Source organism: Chelonoidis abingdonii, chromosome 23, assembly GCF_003597395.2.
Source record: "Chelonoidis abingdonii isolate Lonesome George chromosome 23, CheloAbing_2.0, whole genome shotgun sequence".
NCBI lineage: Eukaryota > Metazoa > Chordata > Testudines > Testudinidae > Chelonoidis > Chelonoidis abingdonii.
Genome location: NC_133791.1, coordinates 2,033,602 through 2,057,452, shown reverse-complemented (window position 1 = coordinate 2,057,452; position 23,851 = coordinate 2,033,602). Strand labels below are relative to the sequence as shown.

Below are 23,851 nucleotides of genomic sequence, written 5' to 3'. Positions count from 1 at the left end.
ATAGCTAACGTTGATTGTTTTTAAAAGGCTCCTGAGGGGATTCTGACAATTACAGGGTGGTAAGCCTAACTTCAGTATCTGGGAAATTGGTTGAAACTACAGTAAAGAACAGAATTATCAGACACATAAATGAACATGATCTGTTGGGGAAGAGTCAACACTGCTTTTGTAATGGGAACTCCTATCAATCTATTTGAATTCTTTGAGGGCATCAACAAGCATGTGGACAAGCGTGATGCAGTGGATATTGTGTTCTTGGACTTTAAGAATGCCTCTGATAAGGTCCCTCACCAAAGGCTCTAAAGCAAAGTAAGCTGTCATGGGTAATTAATAACTGGTTAAAAGACAGGAAACAAAGGGTAGGAATAAAGAGTCAATTTTCAGAGTGGAGAGAGGTAAATAGCAGGGTGCCACAAGGAACTTGTACTGGGACAAGTGTGGTTCAACATATTCATAAATGATCTGGAAAAAGGGGTAAATAGTGAAGTAGCAAAATTTGCAGATGATACAAAATTGCTCAAGATATTTAAGACCAAGCTGACTGCAAAGAGTTACAAAGGGATTTCACAAAACTGGGTGACTGGGCAAGAAAATGGCAGACAAAATTCAGTGCTGATAAATGGAAACTAATGCACATTGGAAAATGTAATCCCAAAATAACGGGGTCTAAATTAGCCATTACCTCTCAAGAAAGAGATCTTGGAGTCATGGATAGTTCTCCGAAAACATCTGTTCAACATGCAAAAAAGCTAACAGAATGCTAGGAACCATTAGGAAAGGGATAGATGATAAGCCAGAAAATATCATAATGCCATTCTATAAATCTATGATATGCCCATGTCGTGAATACTGCATGCAATTCTGTTCACCCCATCTCCAAAAAGATACATTAGAATTGGGAAAAGTACAGAGAATGGCAACAAAAATGATTAGGTGGATGGAACAGCTTCCATATGAGGAGAGATTAAAATGACACCTTAGATAAGAGACAACTAAGGGCGGATAAGATAGAGGTCTATAAAATCATGGCTGGTGTGAAGAAAGTGAATAAGGAAGTGCCAGTTACCCCTTCGCATATAACCAGGCTCATCCAATGAAATTAATAGGTAGGTTTAAAACAAACGTAAGAAGTACTACTTTAGTTAATCTGTGGAACTCATTGCCAGGGATGTTGTGAAGGTCAAAAGTATAACTGGGTTCAAAAAAGAATTAAATAAATTCAGGGAGGATAGGTCCATCAATGGCTATTAGCCAAGATGGTCAGGGATGCAACCCCAAGCTCTAGGGGTCCCTAAACCTCTGACTGCTGGAAGCTGGGACTGAACAACAGGAGATGGATCACTCAATAAATTGCCCCATTCTGTTCATTCCTTCTGAAGCATCTGGCACCAGCCACTGTTGAAAGACAGGAATACTGGGCTAGATAGACCACTGGTTGACCCAGCATGGCCATTCTTATGTTCTGATATCCAAACCCAGTTCTGCCACAGACTTCCTGGGTGACCTTGTGTCTCAGTGTCCCATCTGTAAAATGGAGACAAGAATACTTACCTATATCACAGACATGCTGGGAGTACAAATGCACCAATATGTGCTAAATGCTCAGAAACTACAATGGTGAGCACCACAGAATACTCCCGGGGGCACTCTGTGCCAAAAAATTAAAAATTCTGCACACAATATTTAAAATTCTGCAAAATTCCACAAATTTTGTTAGAATAACACTACATAATCAGAGCAGTTTCAATTATTTTGGTAAGTTATTTCAAAATACCTGTCTGCAAGTATGTTTGTAACAATACAGATACATACAAAATCCCCCAGGAGTAGAGAGCTAAAGAAAGCCCTATGACAACCCAATTCCTGTTTCTCTGCCCCCCTTTCCCAAGCCCAGCCAGGGAGCCAGACACAAACAACCTCTCTCCCTAGAGCCCACCTGCAGGGCCCCCGCAGCCAATACACTCGAACCCCATGACGCACACAGCTGAGGGCCCCCCTTGCCCAAATACCCCTCCCTCTCCCCTACCCCAAGCCCCGGGATGCAGAGGGAGAAATAGCTTGATGCTCAGTCTGGGGCTTGCACGGAGTTTCCCGCACGCTGCCCTCGCCTTCCCTCAGGGCATGCTGGGAACTGCAGCTGCCAGGAACGCACTAGCTCGCTCTCCTTGCCTTCAGCAGTGTCTTCTATGTGCAATCTGGGCTCTGCTGTGTCCAATGGCCCCTAGTGGCAGCTAGCAGCACTGCAGCCCATTTCTGTGGGGAAAGGAAATTCTGCACACACTACATAAATTTCTGCAAAATTCTGCATTGCACAGTGGCGCAGATTTCCCCCAGGAGTAATAGAAAAGCCTACATATAAATTAAATGGAAAATAATGCAACACAGATGACATTGGAAACAGCTGTCTTGTCCAAGGGGAGGGATAGCATTGGCCTGCTAAACCCAGGGTTGTGTGTTCAATCCTTGAGAGGGCCACTTAGTGATCTGGGGCAAAATCAGTACTTGGTCCTGCTAGTGAAGGCAGGGGGCTGGACTCAATGACCTTCCAGGGTCCTTTCCAATTCTATGAGATAGGTATCTGTAAATCATGCTGTTACTTCACTGTCAATGCTGCACCGGGGATCTCTGGCCCTAGTTACGTAAAGTGGATGTTTATTCAGCCTATCCTTTGTGATGAGTGTATATATATATTTTCACAAAATCACCTGGGGCTACTGCAAGGTAGCCCCCAGGTACTATTCTGATAGTTGACAGTATAAAACAGACAAATAAATAGAGAGCAACGAATGCTAAATTAATCTCTATGTTAAAAAACTGAATGATGTGTTAAAGAAAACAACAGCTCTAACCAGTGACATATGCTATGTCCTAGACAGAGACAGCTAACTGCTTTTCTAAAAGATCCTAAAATTTCAAGTTCTGCAACATCTCTGATTGACATCAAACAAGGTAATTTATGGATTTCTGCCTTGTATTTGTTTATGCCTTTGCATAAATAAAATGGAACTCTCATATGGCAACTCTGGGAGCTAAGGAAGACAGTAAAAGCAGCAGAGAATCCTGTGGCACCTTATAGACTAACAGACATTTTGGAGCATGAGCTTTCGTGGGTGAATACCCACTTCGTCGGATGCATGAAAGCTCATGCTTCAATATGTCTCTTAGTCTATAAGGTGCCACAGGATTCTCTGCTGCTTTTACAGATCCAGACTAACACGGCTACCCCTCTGATACTTGACACCATGCAAGGAAGACAGGATTTCTTTCGTTGTGTTACATCGGTTAGATTATCAAACACCAATTTTGTCAGTTTCTCTTCAGCTCTGTTATTTGCTGCACTGACGGCACCACAGCTCTCCCCACCCCCCAGGCCGTCTCGCTGTAAATCAGTTACATTTCACAGTCCAGACACACGCTTTGCATTTTACTCTTCTCTTGACACCACACAAAGCCCCTTCCCAGGTGTACAATATCCCAAGTTCTGCAGTGTGGGAGCAAGAAGAAATGATTTCCTTCTATCTGTTATCACTGTGGGCAATACGGTTTCCTACAGCCCTGAGTTGCCAACATATCAGTATCTTGAGCTGTTCCCGTTTCTGTCATGGAGTCGATGGGACCTCGCCTGCAGTCGCACTGAACCCAAGGATAGCTCTGCCTGAGTACAGCCATCAGGACCCAATACCATGTTGGTGTGCAAATGGTACTGTTCTGCTTTCATGTGTGCTAAGTAACGAGGAGTCCAAAAAGAGCAGACACGTGAAAGAGACGGGCTAGAAAAGAAAACAGCAATAGCCAAATGGAGAAAAGGAAAGGCAGAGAGGGCAGCAGCCCCACTGGCAGCCTGTAGCCAAAGGCCAAATCCCCTGTGCAACATTAGTCTTTCCTTGAAAAGGAGAAGGTTAAAAAGAGAATGCAACACCCAAATAATTTCAGTCTGATGGTGACCAGCAGGATAAGAGAACTCTCCCCTCCCCACACATTATATTGTAAAATCTTGGCCCTAATCTTTGCTAAGGCAGCAATGTTGTCAACAGTCCTGATTTTATCATGAGTCTCACAATATTTGGTGTGCTCCTTAAAGTTTCAGCTCCTGGAGTCAGGTGACCACATGAGAATCTGAGATCTCACATATACTGTATATCAGGGGTCAGCAACCTTTCAGAAGTGGTGTGCCGAGTCTTCATTTATTCACTCTAATTTAAGGTTTCAGGTGCCAGTTATACATTTAACATTTTTAGAAGGTCTCTTTCTATAAGTCTATAATATATAACTAAACTATTGTTGTATGTAAAGTAACTAAGGTTTTTAAAATGTTTAAGAAGCTTCATTTAAAATTAAATTAAAATGCAGAGCCCCCCAGACCGGTAGCCACAACCCAGGCAGTGTAAGTGCTGCTGAAAATCAGCTTGCGTGCCGTCTTCGGCACGCGTGCCATAGGTTGCCTACCCCTGCTGAATATGTTTCTATATATATATATAAGTTTCTAGCTCTTATGTTTGCATAGAAAATCTTGAAAATGTGACCAGAGTGCAGTCTAAAGGCTCAAAAGCCAAACATCAAATAAAAAGAGCCCCAAACTTTAAAAAAAAGTTTTGTTATTTTTAAGACAGTAAGGCATCTGCACCCCCAGGGGCTGCAGTCTGAAAGAGGAGGATATGTGATAGGGTGTTCACCAAAACAAGCCCTGAAGGTGTTGAGGTGGCCCAAAAGAGGCCAATTACCCTTCACACTTGCACCTGAAGGGAGGCCCACAGATTTATAAATGACCAATTGCTGATGAAGCCTCACTAGAGGAGAAGCTGGGTAAGGTATAAAGCCAGGAAGTTTGCAGCAGAAAAAGGCTGCAGGGACACAGGCTGCAGTCACTCTATGAGAGAAGAGAGCTGGGAAAGAAGAAACCAAGGGTGAAAATAAGCCCTGGAATCCTAGTCCTGGAAGATAGGTCAAGCCCAGAGGAGCTGGGGGTGGGGGAAGAAAGTCTGAGCAGGCAGGGTAGGAAGAAGCACAGGGAAGCAGTAGCAAAGAGTGGGACTAGGCAGATCTTGGCTGCTGGTTATAGGATCTCGGGGTTGGAATCCAGTGTGTGGGGGCTGGGTTCCCTTACCAGCCACTGGGAAATGGCGCAGGATATTGGAGGTGCCACGTGGACAGCTGGTCTAGTGAGACTTTGATACCCCAGAACTGAGGGGACTACACGGTGACCTAGCCAGAGGCTTAGTCGGAAACAGAGAGTGCTGTGAATTGTGGGAAGACACCACCACCACCACAACTGAGTGAGCACTGGCAGGGGGGTGCCATATGGGAAGAAAACCGCTACTCCATGCCCAGCCAGGAGGATGCGCTCTTGCCAGAAGAGCTAGCAGCTGCTGGCTGACCTTGGCTGGCCAAAGGCCTTGAGGTCCAGAGGTCACCTTCTGCACTCACTAGCAGTGCATTTGCATATTTCTGCCTTACCCAGAACTCACACTTTGATTTTGTTCTGTGTCTGCCATAGGGAGCAGTCACATTAATTGGCAATAATCAATGGATGGGAGCCAAGAAGTCAGAAGGACTGATTGATCTGAAGTTGCACGCAGGACTGATATTTCCACTGAGGTTTGCTGGCAGGAAGATTGTTTGAAAAAGCAACAGACACACAGAGCTGTGATCAAAACACACAGTGCAAAGGGAGCCAATCAGCCAGGGACCATGAGTTCTATCATGACGCTCCCATGGACCACCCCCTCTCCTGGGGGGGGAAGCTGTTCCCTATTATTATATTTAGCAATGTAGATTCTTCCTATAAAACATTAGGCTGTGTCCTACATAACCAGGTCCAGTGTGATGGTAACAAGCCACACCCAGGCAGCACCAGCATGCGTTTAGCTCTGCTCTTGCTCAACCCTGTCCTGGTCTATTCCCCAGGGTAAAGCGTGCTTCATCCTCCATAACTATTCAATCCTTGGCTACTCAGCTGAGATAGGGGGCAGTGCTGGCAAAGGCTTTTCATTATATGATCATTAGCCTACTAGGAACTGGTCTGAGACTACCAGATAAACAGCAGGTGGGAAAAGCTCTGGCTCACTCCTGACCCACTCTGGTGGTTTAGACCAGCCACCTAAATGTGGAAAGCTCCAGAGCCCATGAACCACCCTGTCACCAATAAAACATTTCATTCTATCAGAAATCTGATCACCTGATACCACTCACGAATTAGAGGAGAGACTCATAATTCAGCAGCATGTCTATTAAAGGAAAGGCCTTTCTTACATTTTGGGGGGTACAGTACAAGACGAGACATCTTATTTTTCTCTTTAGAACCAGACATTTATACTTTATAACAAAATCTGAGGACGGCTCACAATTATTTGGTCAGGTATTCCTTGGTAGCCAATCACAGACAGCATACAGGTCAATGTTCAGACTCTGAAGTTGCAAGAGCAATGTCGGAGGCATGACCATGGAGAGCCAGTCTGAGGATGTTTCAGCCTAAACAGTGGCAAACAGCTTGGCTTTTAAATAAATCCGTGAGTGAAAAGTTAGGGACCAGAAATTAATGGAGAAAAACGAGGAAGGATGTCTCACAATAACAAGGGCCAGATAAGTACTATAGACAGAGGTTAAAATTAATTCCCTGTTGGCCTGAGACCTTGCACTGGATTACAAATAAAGTTGATTTAACCTTGTTTCTACCAATTCACTATTAGACATTTAAATCTTACTGAACAGTCAATGACTGTTTTCTAATGTATCCAAAAAAATTAAAAAATAAAAATAACCCACACCCACCTCTGCATACGTCTTTTTGCTGTGGGTTATTTTGCCCTATGTCACATTTTAATTTTCTAACTGCATTGTTGTTTGAAGGACAAATCCGTGCATGTCTGAACATGACGCCAGCCAGCCCGCTGGAACTGTTCACCATCCCCAGTTCAAGTGTGTCTCTGTTCCTCCATATTGGGGCATTCTCCGCCAGTCTAGCATTGTGAGCAGATGGATTTTCATATTGTAATACACAAAATCAAATGTTCTAACACTAGGGAAGCATCCTTGCCCAGCAGCCATTACCGATTTTTGGTCCTTCAATCTCTTAAAACAAAATTGAGCCTTCCTCTTTACCAGTGTTATAAACAATTATAATTTAGCACTGAATAATTGGTTGCCATAGTAACTGCTGCAGTACAGGTTGAAATCCCTTCTCTCTCTCTCCGTCTCTCTGTCTGACAAGGACCATAATCTACATATGTTCAGGTTCAAACTGCAGGCTGGTTATTTTATGTAAATAGATCTTCTCAGCACTTGCATCAATTCTGCCATCGGCTCATGACTGAGTATTACTGGCAAACAGACTCTAAAGAGTTGCAACATAGCTGATACACATTAAGGCATGCTACAAATTAATGCATGCAAAACTAAGATCTAGCAATGCTCCTCTTAAAATTTTGGGGTCAAAAAAAGTTGTTGTTTTTTTTAAATAAAAGCTTTAACAGATTAAATATTTTAAAAAGCCCAGCCAAGTGCAGAAGTCTGCACTCCATTCATGTACTCAGGATCACACATTCACAATTCATTCCGACTGCCTACTTCATTTACAGCAGAATGTACATTTCCCTAGCAGGTATGAATAAAGACGCTTAGGGGAAGCAGCCTCAACTCTGGATTTCTTTATCATTCATTGTTGTCTATACATTTCTGATGCCCGTTAGGAATGTGACTCAGTGACATGAAGTCAAGGGCAGTCTTTCCATCGGTTCTACTGGGCTTTCAATCAAGCTTTATGGCAGCCAGAATCAAATCAGACTAATGTTGTCCACACAAGGAGTTAATAAAAATTGAATGCAACAGACATTTATCAAATTTTCTCATCTCTTCCTTTTTTGCACCAGGTAGTCAATCAGAAAACGTGCGTGCGACACTCTGCAGTTATTTCCAGATGCCTCTTCTGAATAAGTCTTAGGCAGGGCACTATTAAAATAAAAAAAATCAGCCCGGGAGAAACTGCTGTAGATGATTTTCTGCAGAGAAACTACATTACAAAGGTCTTTGCTCTGCTTAAGGGGGAAAAGATGTGATAGGCTGATATCTTGAGCTGGGCTTTGTGTTGTGTCTATAAAAAGCAAAGAAAGAACATTACTATGACCACAAAAAATTATGTATTTGCTGGACTGTGACGTCTACCCAAAGTCTGTTGGACAATAAAAGGCAGGTCTGAATCCATGTTCTTTAAATAAACAGACTGTTAGGCTCCAGTCACTTACAAAAAGCATTTTAATGTGCTACCTTGTCTAGACGATCTCCTCTTAGAGAGTGGGGTGGGTGACCAGAAGAGAACAGCATCATTTACACGAAGTCTGGCAATGAAAGGGATAGGGAAATTACCAGCTATACTTCGCTTGCATATTTGATACATGCCAACCTCCCTTTACAATAGGATACTGAAATTCTTCTGCACACAGTTCACTAGTTTAATCTTCATGTGCTTCTTGGAACTCATCTGCATTTCAGACCAGTGAAACATCTGACAACAAGGAGCACCCTGTATGCAAAGCCAACATGTCCCCACGACAAACGTGTATTCTAATAGGGTTATTAGAATGTTCTCAGACTAGAGACCATTCCACTGAAAACCCAATGAGGTTGAAATACCTTGTCACCCTGCAGCTATGGAACGGAGCACTCAGAAACCACAATTTTGAGTAAAATAAACTTTTTGCCTCATATCCAAATCCTGGTTCAAATCCAGCTCAAGTCAGGAGCAGTCCAAAGTCACTTCTGTGACAAATGTAGCCTATGGGTAACAAGTTGCAGAATTCTACCCAATCTCTAGTCAGTCAGAAAACACATCAACAGAAATACTACCGCAATTAGCACGAATTAGCCCCTTGCTGGCAACCTTAGCAGAAAGGCCAAGATCAGACTGAGCCTCAAATTGCCTGAAAGTGGTCACTCCATGGCAGAGCTAAGACACCCTGCTGCAGAGAAAGGCCTTCTCCTTGCTGGGCCACGTGTTTCTGAGTCTGACAGTCCCAGCACCTTTCACGATCATTAACCCAGTGGTTTCAAGATGAACAATGAAGGTGTTTCCCCGGGCAAACATCAGATTCCGGAATGCTTGCTCGCTTGGGCCCAATCCTGCAGTAAGATCAGCACAAACAGACACTTACAGCCATGCAGAATCCAAGTAAAATCAATGGGGTTCAGTATGAGCAAAGGGTTCTGCCCGTATGACTCCAAGTGCAGGACAGTGCCCCAAATCAGAATGCTGTTAGAATCCAAGTGGCAGCTTTGTAATTTACTAGCAATCCTGCTTCCAACGAGCTGTAATATACTAATGCAATAGCTGCTAATTTGTTGTTTGCAAATTCCAGCATAATTTATCAAATGGGAACATGCTAACAGGTGTAGAAACAAATATATTAATTAATATGATCAATACGAAACAACCGACCTGCAGAAGGGGATGAGTCTGACGACACCGTGCCAAGCCACGTGTGCAGAGCAGCTCACACGTCCCTCACTCCAACAGCTCCCTGGAACATTGCTCACATTTGAGATGTCATGGCTCCATCTGAGCCTCTTGTCTGTTATATAATAGATAGGACCCATTTCCACTCAGACACCAGTGGGTCTTGGCAGCACAGCGCTGGGCTCCAGCATTCCTTACTTTCATTAATAAAATAGGAAACTAGAACCGTGTGACACTTGTGAGTGATTTTCCAGGTCATTGTATCGACCTTGCAGTGTTATCTTGAATCTGATCTTCAAAGGGTATCAGGAGAAAGTCGCCAGCCAGCCTGGGTCTAAAATCCCAGTGCACTAAACAGGATAGTGCTAAACGGGGAATGGCTGAGCCATTGGTGCAGGCAAATGGAGACATTCACATGCAAGAGGGACGGCTCATACTGTCTGCACACTGACAGTTGGCGCTTACAATATCAACAGCTGGACCTGCGGTTACCTGAGTCACTGCTGTAAGGAGAACAACCATTCTGGTGCTTTTATAGTAAACAATGAAGTGGCTGGACCTGAGAGTCCCTGCCCTCCGTTGTATGACCCTGCCTGCCTGTTCCTCAGCATGCAGCTTTACCACCCCACTTCCCCCTAGTGATCTTTTCCCTGCCCAGATGTCAGCTGCATGAGAGCTTCCCACGACCATCCCAGGCTCATCCCCTTCTGAAGCTGGGTGATGCTGGGGCACGATGGCGTCTGGAGCCCACCTGCCCCAGGAGGAAAGTTGCCACAATCTGACTGCTGGTGTGGAAGTCCAGTGCTTACCCTGGGATCCCGATCACCAGCCCAGCTAGGTCAAAGGCGTGAGCAGCTCAGTTTAAACTGAAGGGGAAGCTGAGCCAGGCAAAGCTCATTTCACCCTGTGCACCATGCACCAGCCAGCCCGGTTTATTGTCTGATGTCCCCTACCTCTCTGCAGCCCACATTTCCTGTTTTCCCTAAGCACTCTTGATGTCTCACGCTGGACGCTAGACATACCCTGACCATGACTTAGTGAGCCCAGACTGCCTGGGTCCTTCTTCCCATACAGCTGGGACCAACCACAGCAACATTCCAAAAGGAAAGTTACTCAGAGATACTTAACTCTTTCCTCGCTGGCCTGCCACTGCACCCATGTGCTGCCAGCATCCAGATACCCACAGAAGGTTAAAGGCAGCTGGGGTATCTGACAGCCTGGTAATTATGTTCAGAGAAACCTGGCACATGCAAGTACAGGGGCACACCACCCCGGCGGCCCCTGAACATTCAGTCGCAGAGAAGGTGCCCTCTGCCCCACGCGCTCTGGCATGACAAGAGCACAGCTCCCATCAAGGGCCTGGTCTTTCATCGGCGGTGTCTGAGGTCTGGTCTACACTACAAACTTAGGGCAACATAAGCCGATTTAATAATGTGTGCGTCTACAATACCAAGTCCCTTCTGCCAACCTAACTGGCCTGTAAAGTTGACTTCTGTACTCCACCTCCGCGAGAGGCATAGCACTTGATTTGACATCCACGGGTCGACAAGGGGATAGTGGAGACACTGTGCTGTGTAATTTGAACGAATTGGCCTCCAGGAGGTGTCCCACAATGCTCCGCTGTGACCACTCTGGAGAGCACTTTCAACTCCACTGCACATCAGCCAGGTACCCAGGTACCCACGAAACAGCCACGCCCTTGTTAAAGCTCTGGGAATTTTTGAATTTGCATTTCCTGTTTGATCAGTGTGGAGAGCTTGCCAGCACAGCTGATCATGGAGACTCAAGGCTGAAAACGCGCTGCAGCCTGGAGTGCACAGGAGGTGCTGGATCTTATTGCTGTGTGGGAAGAAGTGTCTATCCAGGCAAAGCTTCAATCCTGCAGAAGATATGCTGACATCTATGCCAAAATCACGTGGGGTGTGGGGGGAGAAGGGCTACACCAGGCACATGCAACAGTGCCTCATGAAAATAAAGGAGCTTCAGCAAGTGTACCAGAAAACAAGGGAGGCGACCAATCATTCTGATTCTGCCCCACAGACATGCTACTTTTATTACTCCTGGGGGAATTCTGCACCACTGTGCATGCACAGAATTTATGTCCCCAGCAGATTTCTTTGCTTCCCTGCAGAAAAATGACTTTGACAGAGAAGCCACAAGAGCAGTCATACAACCCTTCCCAGCAGTATGTTTTGGATGCCCAAGGCAGCTGGCAGAGAGGTAAATCACTGTGGGACAGGGGGCAGGACTGGAAAAGACCTGACTGGTGGCTCCTACCCTGCACCGGGCTCAGCTGCTCGTCCTGGCTGGGCTGGGGAGGACGGGACTTCCTCTTCCCCTGCACGGCATCCAGGGCCATGTCAGACCCACCCCCGGATTTCTCCCTCGGCTGTAGGAAGCTCTCCAAACTCTCTCCCCCCACTGAGCCACCCACACCCAGACCCCCCTGCTGAACCCCAACCACCTTCCCCTGAACCCCCCTACAGAGTCCCATTACCATTGCACCCAGAACCCCCCAACAGCCCCTGTGCATCCCAATCCCCCCTGCACCCAGATATCCCACACAGATTGCACCACACAGAACCCCTCCACATTTGGATCCTGCCCTGCTGAGCCTGCCTGCCCACACCTGGTGCACCTGGCATGGAAGGGCAGAGCCCTGGGATGTTTCTGGGGCAGGCCAGGTCCTTGCACTGTGTCAGGGTTGGGTCCAGCCTCACTGCTGAGTCCATGTTCCGGGGGGAGGGGGAGGGGAGCTGCACAGTGATGTCTCACCTCTGCTTAGCCAGTGGCCTGTGCTCCCAATGCCATGCTGAAGTCTCCACATTTATTGGACAAATAAAATTTGCTGAATTTTGCAGAATTTTTTATTTTTGGCACAGATTGCCCTCAGGAGTAAAATTTTATGAGGAGCTGCATGTGATTCTCACTGGCGACCACACCACTACCCCAAGATGTTCCATGGATACCTGCCACGGGCCCTGGGCAACCTCAAGCTATGAGGAGGACATTGTTGATGAGGAAGAGGAGGAGGAGACTGTGAGGCAGGCAAGCTGAGGATCCATTCTCCCCAACAGCCAAGAACTGTTTTTAACCCTGGAGCCCTTCCCTTCACAGGACCAGGCAGTGGAGGAGTGTGATGCCAGGGAAGGCACCTCTGGGGAGTACACATTTCAAATCAAACTGTAGGGATTACATGCTATTATTGCTATTATTGTTTATGTTTAGTCTGAACAATAAAGTAGGGTAGTGGGTATCAGTAGTCGCTCCAGCTGCGCAGAAGGTTCTTCCAAAAAAGACTGTTTATGTGCACGAGGATGGCCCAGGAATCCTCCATGGAGATCTCTAGGAAGCCTTCATGAGGTAACTCTGCAATCCTTTGCAGAAGGTTTCTGGGAAGGGCTCCCTTATTTCATCCACCATGGTAGGACACTTTCCCGTGCCACTCCAGTATTAACTCTGCTGGCAACATTGCAGCACACAGCATTGCAGCATAAAGACCAGGTCTGTACCCAGATGCTTGCTGCATCCACTCCCTGGCCACCCCTGTTATCCTCGGGAGAGTGATATGGCATAGGGTCACCTAGGTGAAATGGGGGAAGTTTTCAGTGCTAGCCCTTAAACCGCAAACAATTCAACGAATAATCTGCCCCCTGTTTGGTGAAATCGAGGTCACACAACCACGCTTTCCTAAACATGCCATGGTTGTGGTTGGAAGGGCTCACTGGGTATTGCAACCAGCACTGAAAAAAGAGCAGGGGGCCTTCCTGTTTGTCTTCCTTCCCCCCAACCCGGTGCCACTTTTGTAAAAAACAAACTATTTGCAGGGCTTTACACTGGTGCTTGTCCTCAAGCACCATCCAGGTTGCTGGGAGACAGGGGGCTTTTCTCAAGTTTCAACCTGGGATCCCAAGGATGTCTTCACAAAAGCAGCAGCAAAAGACTTTTTACCCATGCCTCGTGGCCTCAGTCACCATGGCTGGAGCAGCAAACCGACTCTTGCAATAGCCAGCGGTTGTGATTACATTGTGGCTTGCAGTGAAGTGTAGTGAAGCTTGGTTTTTTTTATTAAAAAAATTAACCTTGCACCAGAAACAACGTATGCACAGTTAAAACTACCCTTGTGCTTTGCATTCCTTGCAGCTGAAACCTTGTGCATTGGCCTATCCTCCACGCCAGGCCAGAGATTCTCCCAGATTAGAAGGCAGAAAAAGGAGACTCAGAATGACATGTTCAGTGAATTAATGTGTGCCTCCGAGAGTGACAAGACGGAGCTCAGCGCATGGAGGATTACACTGTCTGAGAACCCGGATATGGACAGGGAGGACAGGAGAGCATGCAGGGAACAGGAGCATGACACACAGAAAGAGATGCTGTGGATTATGATTACAGCCTATGCTGAACCTGCTGCCATCAGCGCCCAGTTCTATATCCTCCTCCCCGAAATGACTTTGGGGGGGGGGGGTTCAGTATCCCTTACACCCAACACCAGGGGAGGACACAAGGACAAGAAGATGCCCATTCTCACACGTTTGATTGCTACTGCAGTGCATCTGTAAGCAAGCTTTCCTTGTTCCCCCCCCCCACGGTGGTTATCTTACTTTTCTTTGCTGCCTCTGTACATTTGTGTGCATAATAAAACTTAACAGATTGAGGAGAAAAGGCTCTTTATTCATTCAACACACGGTGGTTGGTGGGGGTGGAGTTTACAGGGGAGCAAATGCACTGGAGGGGACAGTTTGGTAAGAAACAACACAGATAAGTGTCTCATTACTCTGCTTCATTGATGAAACTAGATTTCAAAGCCTCCCGGAGACGCAGAGCCCCTCAATGTGCTTGCTCTTCTTATCGCCCTGGTGTCTGACTGCTCAATATTGGCTGCCAGGCAATCTGCCTCAACTCCCCCACCCCGGCAGAAACTCTTCTCCCTTTGTTTCACAGATATTATGGAGCACACAGCAGGCAACAATGACAATGGCGATATTGCTTTCATGGAGGTCTTAGTAAGCAAACAACGCCAGCAGCCTTTTAAAAGTTTAAAGGCTCATTCCACCACCATTCTGCACTTGCTCAGCCTATGGTTGAACTGGTCCTTACTGTTGTCCAGGCTCCCAGTGCATGGGTTCATGAGCCATGAGAGCAAGGGGTAGGCTGGGTCCCCCAGGATCACGACTGGCCTTTCAACATCACCAATGGTTATTTTGCCATCTGGAAAGAAAGTCCCTGCTTGCAGGTTTCTGAACTGACCTGTGTTCCCAAAGATGCGTGCATCATGCACCTTTCCCGCCCATCCCATGTTGATATTGCCCCACCATAGCTAGGGAACCCCATCATGGCAAAACCGTCCACTATGTCTTGTACATTGTCCTGAGTCACTATCCTTCTTATTAGAAGTCTGTTAATGGCCCTGCAAACTTGGATCACAACAGATCCCATGGTAGATTTACCTACTCCAAATTGATGCCCCACTAACTGGTAGCAGTCTGGCGTTACAAGCTTCCACAGAGCTATTGCCAATCACTTCTCCACTGTCAGAGCAGCTCTCATTTTAATACAGCTGTGCTTCAGGACTGGGGAAAACTCTTCACACAGTTCCTGGAAAGTGGCCTTATGCATTTGAAAGTTCTGCAACCACTGCTTGTCATCCCATAGGTGCATAATGATGCAGTCCCACCAGTCAGTGCTTGTTTCCCAGACCCAGAAACGGTACTCCACTGTGTCAAGGTGATGCATGACTGTCGCTAGCAACTGCAAATTGCTCTGCTGTATGTCTTCCAGCCGGGTTGCTTGCAGACCTTGGCATCACATTGTTCAGCGCGGAGGCTCCTGTATCGGCTGTGTGAATACTGCAGGATAAGGCACGAGGTGTTTGTAATGCTCCCAACAACCGTGTACAGCTGAGCAGAGTCCATGCTTATCATGCAATGGCATCCACATGGGTAACCCATGCTTATGAAAAAAGGTGAAAAAAGGCTTGGTTTGTTTGCTGTTGATTTCATGGAGGAAGGTAAGTGCACCACGGGAGGCTGTAAATGCCATGTTCCCATAACCACCCACACCAATGTTTTGGTCTCATAAGGCCTTGCAAGCCCAACCCAAAATTCCACTCAGCTACATGCACTCTGGGATAGCTACCCACAATGCAGTGCTCTATACATCAGTGCAAGCCCTGCTAGTCAGGATGCACTCTGCCAACACAATGAGCTTAGTGTGGACATGCAACAGTGACTTGCTTAAATCAGAGGTTTGATGTCAACTTACATAAGTCAACAAGTTTGTAGTGTAGCCATGGCCTGAGAGGCAGCACACACAGCCCAGGGAGCATAGGGGAAGCATCTCACAGGCTCTGGGAATAGAGTGGATCCTCTGGGAGCAGCATGAGGGGGATTCACTAGGACAATAATTCACTGAGAATTTGGTTTCTTTAAAAAACTCCCAAAATCCTTCCAAATGTCAAATCCTGAGAAGCCAGCTCATCCTGCCTGGCCCCACGTCTTGCCTGAGAGACATCCAGAAATGGGCAGTCTGTCATTTGATATCCTGTCTCCACAGAAACCTCAAAACCATGCTGTTTTCTTCAAACAGCATCACATTGGTTACATTCCCAACATGTCGCTTTGCATTCATCCCTAAGAGACACAGTCCCTAGATAATGTTATTGGTACAGTATGTGCCACGAAGATTTACTGTCTGCCACCAGGGACAAACTGTAAATGAGTTGCTGCATTGCAGTGTGTGCGTCCCTGGCAGGAGAGGTTTAATGACCAGTGTGACAGACTCAGGCCAGTGGGGTACAGGAGTCTGGTAGAGGGCAAATATACTGGTCACTGGGTGAGTAGTTTGCTGTTCCCTGAGTGACCAGAGCAGGGGCTGCACTAGAGTAATCAGGAACGTGCTAGAACCAATTCAGGCAGACAAATGATTGGAACACCTGCAGCCAATCAAGGCAGGCTAATCAGGGCACCTGGATTTAAAAGGGCGCTCACTCCCGTCAGGAAGGGGGAGCAGAGGAGAGAAGTGTGTGAGAGAGGAGCTGGGAGCAAGAGGCACAAGGAGCTGAGAGTGAGAGAGTTGTGTGCTGCTGGAGGACTAAGGAGTACAAGCATTATCAGACACCAGGAGGAAGATCCCGTGGTGAGGATAAAGAAGGTGTTTGGAGGAGGCCATGGGGAAGTAGCCCAGGGAGCTCTAGCTGTCATGCAGCTGTTACAGGAGGCACTATAGACAGCTGCGATCCACAGGGTTCTGGGCTGGAACCTGGAGTAGAGGGTGGGCCCGGGTTCCCCTCAAACATCCCAACTCCTGATCAGACACAGGAGGAGTTGATCCAGACTGTGGGGAAGATCACTGAGGTGAGCAAATCTGCCAATAAGCGCAGGAGCCACCAAGATAGAGGAGGAACTTTGTCACACCAGTTAAGGAGATGATCATAATACATATATTATTATATATATCAATGCACTATACTGCTGCATGTGATCTGGTGGGGTGTCTGATAATCATCGTTTATAATAATTATCTAATGTGTCTTTAACTGGGATACTATAAATCCCAAACTCATGAATGCAAAAGCCTGTTTGACAAAACCTACATTTCCTATTGGTTCTGCCTTCTTTTAACGCCTCTGTATGTGAGATGACAGGACACATGCTCCTCACCCTTACAACTCACTTCATTTAAAAGGCCTAATTGCCAGCTCAATATCTGATATGCAAAGTGTGGGGTATAGGATTCAGAATGTGAAGCGTGAGATTATTCGCTGCCTGTCACACACAACTCACAAGATTAAGGACTGGCAATAACATTTATCAGACATATTTCCAGCATTAAAAAGAACATATTAGAATAAACAGATTTTCAAAACATTGGGGAATAGAAATAGGAAAGTTTTAGAACAGTGATTAATGCCCTTGTCTTTCATTATATCATAGTCACATAACAAAACATCATATTTGGTGACAGGATCTGCAATCACGGCACAACACCCACGGGTACGAATGTAGTAGGCAAGCTTTAAAATGTAATCATCCTTACAAATGATCAGCTAGGAAGGAAAGTCTCTCCCCTTCCATCCTGTGAGCAGTTGTTTGGGCCGTTCTCTCTCTTTGCAATCCACCCTCAAAGTGAAAACCTTTAAGACTCTAGAAAAACTAAACTACTGTCAGAACTAGATAGATCAGTGTTTGCCCAAATTAGTACCCGTCTCCAGCTGTGCCTACTTCTGTAGAAAGATTTAGCTTCTAAATGAGAAATTAACTAACCACACCAGGCAGAGCTAATTAAATGCAGACTAATCTGCTGCCCCTTGAATTCAAAGTGCAGGGCTTGGGATTTAGAACGCTAAAGTACAAACTGTGGTCCCCGGGACCCGGCAGGGTAAAGATCCCTCTCCACACTCCTTACAACAAAGCATTTGGAGGGGCGAGCAGCGAGCACTGAGTTTTGGGAGGAGGAAGGGAGGCCAGAAGAAGGCTTCCTGCTCTACACGGCTCTGGCCAGAGTCTCCCCAGATCCATTCATAGGGCCAGGGCCAGTACACTCTGGATCCTTGGCACTGCTCCAGCAATGTCAGGCAGCCAGAATCCCAGCTTAACTGGCTACTCAATCCAGGCTGACAAGTGACTTTGCATCGCCGGAGCAGGGGAAGTAGCCAGCATGCACTGATGACTCTTGCCCTCCCAGTGGCATGAGCACAAAGCACAGCCAAGAAAGAGTTTATAAAATGATTCCATTTTACATTATTTTCTTTGAACAAACATGAGGTTACAGCCTTGGCTCCTCCCCTCGCCCACCTTCCCACCTCCACAGTTCTCTGCATGAGAAACCCTTAGCACAACCCTCTCTGAGCCATACAGCTTCCTCCATCCAACATGCTCCGTGCTCTGCCATGGGCCTCATTTAGGACAGTGCCCAGACCAAGCAGCCACATGAGGAGCATGGAAACATGGCCTTGGAAAACCACCGACTCACACCTTCGCCCCTGCTGCTAAACTATTCCAGAGCGAGGGTGACTCCATTACTGCTGCAGCACCCAACACCCAGCCGTCTCCCCAGAAATCACTCCAGGGAGAACACACCGGGCCGGTTCCATTCCAAAGCCAACCTCTTCCCCAGTGACTGAATGCGCGAAGAAGGGTCCCTCCAAACTAGCCGGAGTCGATTTAACTCTTCTTACGGATATTTTCAGAACTCAATCTCTGGATTTCCCCACTTTCACTCTTTACTCCCTGGACATCCATATTGTGTTTGTTTTTCCCTTTGGTCAGATGAATCATCCCAGCCATTTAGACAGACAAAGCCCATCCATGTCTCGGAACCAAAACCCACAAATTTGAACCTAGCATCTTCATGTTGTGGAAGTTATTTAAGCAAAGGAGGGGTTACAGCAGCCACCAACCCACCTCCATGCATCTCCAGAGCTCAATCCCTACAGCAGCTAGCAAGGAGCATTCTGGGTAATTATACGCAAAGGACCATCCCACGCATTCAGACACATGCAGAACTAGTGGAGACCAGGTGAAGGAAGAGGCAACATTTGTAATCTCAGTTTTCAGGCTTGGGCATGTAAGTTAGAGTGCTTAAATTCATACCTGAGACTCCAGCGCTAAGCGTCAGACGTTCCAGGGATCCTTATAATCACTGAGTCAGACCTCCTGCCTAACACAGGCCAGAGAGCATCACCCACTAATGAACTCTTAATAAATAATAATACTCAAACCTTCACATTCCAAAGCCCGCTCCAAACACTGGCTAATTAACTGTCACATACTCTCAGAAGTAGGTAAGTAGCAGTCGCATTTCACCAGTGGGGCCATTGAGGTAGAGAAGTTAAGTGATTCACCCAAGGCCATAGTGAGTTGCTGTCAGAGCCAGCATATGAATTACACAGGACCTTGCTCCCAGCCCTGCGTACCAGTTCACTACATTGCTCAGCCTCTCCAGGCACTCAGGGGAGTGACTGCCAATCTGCAGGCTCAGCTGTGGCATCACCTAAGTCTGAGAAATGGGCCCCCCATCTCACATCAAACTAGTTCCCCTTAGTAAAATACCTAGCTCTTATCTAGGCCTTTTCCATCCCTAAACCTCCGACTGCTCCACAAGGGAGACCAGCAGCATTATCCCAAGCTCACAACCCATACACAGAGGCCAACAGCTGCCTGCCAGCCTCATTCAACAGTGGGAGATGTTACCTCTTTCTTCCTTCTCTTGACTTTGGAAGTCTTGTTTTCTTTCAGCTTTTTGGATTTCTTTTTCTTCTGCGCAGTTACTTGCTCCTCTGCATAAAATTCCTCCAGCCCTTCCAGCACTCCATCCTCTTCTTCTGGAGACGACACAAAGGGGGAGGAAAGGGAGAAGTTACACAGCGAGGTTCACAGACACACACAAAGTACAGGAATTGTGTTTGATCCCATGGGAGAGCATTGGCCAAGCAGCTCCATCAGCCCATAGGATACAAGGACATGTGGCCTCGCTCAAGTTTCTGTTTATTGTCTGACTCACGTCCAGCTGTTAACAGAGCTGCCCCATGTTATGCTTTGTCTGCACTGGCAACTGAACAACAAAACTTTTATCTTTCAGAGGTGCTAAAAAAACAAACACACAACCCCCTAAAAGACAAACGTTTTGCAGACAAGAGCCAGTGTGAACAGCGCTTTGTCGGCAGGAGTGCTCACTAACCCTACTCAGTGAGGGTGGACGGTTTTGTCGCAGAACAGCCAACAAACAGCGGCTACACAGCGTACTGTAGACATAGCCTTACGCTAGCATCTCTTGCCTCTCAGGCCAGCACTTAACTAGCTGCTAATGCCTCACGGAGACCCTTGACAGACCAGTCTCAATCAATCGAAGTGTCAGCCCCCATTTCCAGCTTCATGGACCCAGTTGTGTACGTGCTGCTGCCCGATTCACTTGTGCAAACAGCTGTCTGTGCTCATGTAACTGGTGTGCAAACTCAAGTGGAACGCACTGCAGACACCAAATCAGAGGATGGGGTTAAAAACTAATTCCCAAACTGTTTCTCCTTTGTTTCTCTTCCAGTTGTTAGTAATTATCACAATTATCCTTCCTATCACCGTATGAAAACGATCACTTTGTATGAAAACAGTCCTTCTGTATTCGTATTTGTATGAAAACAGTCACTTTGTTTCCGCGGACACCCCCTGCCCCTGCTGCACACTCCTCCCACCTGAAATCAGTTTGTGACACTTTAGGGATGACTGTGATGGCACAGAGCGGAGGCAAAAAGCTGCTCTATGGAATCTGCAAACTGCTGGTGTCTTTAAATGCCGGAAATGCAAAGCTGCCAAATGGCCGGTCAGCTCCCAATTGGTTGTTTGGGAAACAGCTAACAGTATAGTATCACTGCAGGTAGAAGACAGGCAGAACAAACAGCGGCACTAGGTACTGATATTTAAATTTGGATTAAATAATGGGATCTGAAAAGTCAGTTTGCAGCCAGAGATCAATGTTCGTACTTTAGAGGAAGCAAATGGGTTTTTTACCTAGCAGCCCAGTGTGGTAGCTGGAAATCAGGGACGGAGGGATTTTTGAGTAGGCCAAGTTAAGAGTAAACACAAAACAGAGAACTAATTTTTGGTGCAGTAATAGGTTCTGATCTGAATCAATTTGCTATGGCATATTGCCACATATTAGCCCAGGACCAGCATATCATGTACCATGGCCAGCCTCTGTCTCTCTCACCGCCAGTCTGCTGCAGTGTAAGTGATTCGTAGGAAGCTCCTCTGCTTCTGCTGTGCTGTACTAGAGGCGACACAAGAGCGAGGCAGGTACTCTGCTCTCATTCATTTCACAGGGAATTAGCATTGCTCAGCCATAGACAAGTCTTAGGTCACAGGTATTTGGCAATAGTATTTGGCAGTAACTGATACCTTAAGTTTTGTCACAGTGCAGGTTCTGATAGATGCTAGGTCATAAACGGGGGCCCAATCTTGCAAAAACTTACTACAAGGCATAATGCTTCCAGCAGGAGCAGGCCAGCGGGTGCTGGAATGGCATTCAGCGCTAAGCTGATAGGAAGTGTTTGCAGGACCTGAGTCCCAGGTTTATGGCTACAGCACTTTGAAACTGAAAAGATTTGTTCTAGTCAAGCACACAGCATGCACACAGCTCTTCAGTGGAGGACAATGGCGGGCTGTTTAGGCTCAAAATTTGGGTTTGGTAAATTGATCAGGGTTGGGGTCATCCCCACAAAGCCTAGAATTAACAGCAATATCTTCATTGTTTCATCTAGGTGTCATCTCTCTTGAATGCATCACTGTGGACACTGCCAGTGGGATGAGCCCACACACAGAGCCTGAGACCTCATCTGCAGCCTGCTGTACAACTGGTTTGGCCATGAAAAGAACAGCTTTGGCGTTCAAAAAAGTGCACTGCTATTATTTAGCAACCCTGGTGGGGTATTCAACAGGAAAGCTGTTTGGATAGTGGCGCAGCATCAGAGGCAGATCGTGCAAAGAGGTCTCTAGTCTCTGACACTAATCTCCCTTTGCATCACCATAGACATATACCAGGCCAGTTTTCCAGCAGGATGGCAGCCCCCAGCAAGCAGTCAAGCCTTGCTCCAGCAATCAACTCAATGCAGTGGGAGGGGGCAGTTTCTATTTGCTCTTACAGCAGTGCCACTAGAAACCAGCTCCCAGAGAACTGGAGAACAGTGATGCACCTTTTACAGCAGGGTAGGTGAGTTTCAGTGCAGCACAAAGTGCAGACTCCAGCTCTGGCTAGAAACATCCACTCCGAGAGAAGTCCTTATGGGATTTACTGCAGGGGTCCAGAAAGTGACATGGACTACACGTGACATGCCGCTGGCCAGGCTTGCTCCACAGTCCAAACTGGGTGAGAGTCTAGCTACTGAACAAACAGGATTCGGTTTTCAAAGGGCCCTCTCTGTCTCAATGATCTGAGGGGTTACTGGCAAGACAGAGAAGACACAGGGAGGGAGACTTCAGGGAGATTAAAGGGGCAAAGAATCATTTGCGGCTTTCAGTAATAAATGTATTGTCTGGCGGACAGAACAAGGGGTTGGGCGCAAGGAACTTGTGGGTTCTCATCCAGACTCCCTACATGGCCTTGGGGCAAGTCACTGACTTCACTGCCTCAGCTTTCTCATCTGCAAAATGAAGCGAAGGACACTTGCTCTCTCCCTCCCAAGGGAGCTCGTGAGGGCTGACGTTTGGAAAGGGCTTGGAAGACACTGGGGGCAGAGTATAACTGTTACTGCACGGAGGGGCTGGGGCTGGGGCTGGGCTCCACAGCACGCAGCACCAAAGCAGAAGAATCATCTCTTCTTCTCTGCAGATGCCCAGGCCCATGAAGCCCCCACCACTGGCCTGCTCAGAAGCAGAGAGAGGCATCTGGACACCCCTAATATGCTGCCTGCCATTGCTGATGTAGGCTTCTAGGTAATAAGGACGCATTAGGCTTTTTATTGTTTACTCTTTACCTTTTGAAATAGATCCTGTTAAAATGGATTCAATTAAATCAAAGAAAAGAGAGAAAACAAGTCTCTCTTCTGAGTGCCTTCCTCCCCATCTACTTCTGGCTGCATATTCCAACTCCTTTCCAGCACTAAAGGCAGTAGTGATGCTATGTCTTGGGAGAGGCTGTGGAGCAGCTGGGTGCTGCAATGACCCTGCACACCCTCCGGATGGCCCCGCTGACTCCTGAACAGACACAGAGCTGCCTGCACCGAAGCAAAGTGAAGAGTCAGCTCAAAGCATGCTGGCTCTACTGCTTTTATCCATCTGCTGCATCCCCACCAAGGCAAAGAAACTCGTCACTAATTGCAATGTACCCTTTTATTTTCCTGTCATCATTATCTTCCAAAACTTGACATTCTTACTAATGAGCCTTGGCATTTTGTCAAATTGTTTCATTTCTTAAGATCCAGTTCTGTGTTGTACTCTTCTGTTTTCTTTTTGAATTTCTAAACTTATACAGTAATAATACTCCAATCTCATTAGACTGGACAGATTTTGTGTTCAACTTCAAAACACAGCAGTTTAGACTTTGCCAAAACAAGCAGCTTAGCTCCATCTCAGTGAAATTTATTAGACAAACGATAGAACCATGCACTGCAAGCAACACACTTCCCTCACCTCTGACAGGACCAGAATAATCTCCACTAAAAAGCACCAGATCAGAGTTCTTGGCCTCTCTATCAGGTGCATGAGGCTCTATATAAAAGCCATTCAGCATTGTTTCATTTTATTCTCCACACCTCAGAGAAAAAACAATCTTTTGGGGCAGGGAAGGAGACTTGGTATCCCAATACAGATGTAGCAGTGATGGGATTCAGCCCCACAGACCCGAGTCTCACCATGGGAGAACAGAGCCCTTTGCTTTGAAAAGAAGTTTTAAAGACTTAAGAATTTTCATTATGGAGCT

At 46.6% G+C, this 23,851-nt stretch overlaps 1 protein-coding gene across 3 annotated transcripts in view; it reads right to left on the bottom strand.

Annotated features, from left to right (window-relative positions):
* Positions 1–23,851, bottom strand: part of CHD5 (chromodomain helicase DNA binding protein 5) — an 86,441-nt gene that overhangs the window by 55,436 nt on the left and 7,154 nt on the right. For all 3 annotated transcript variants that reach the window (XM_032763734.2, XM_032763735.2, XM_032763736.2), the window contains exon 2: positions 19,636–19,766. In XM_032763734.2, coding sequence (XP_032619625.1) covers positions 19,636–19,766 — 131 coding nt within the window. The remainder of the gene's footprint in view (positions 1–19,635; positions 19,767–23,851) is intronic.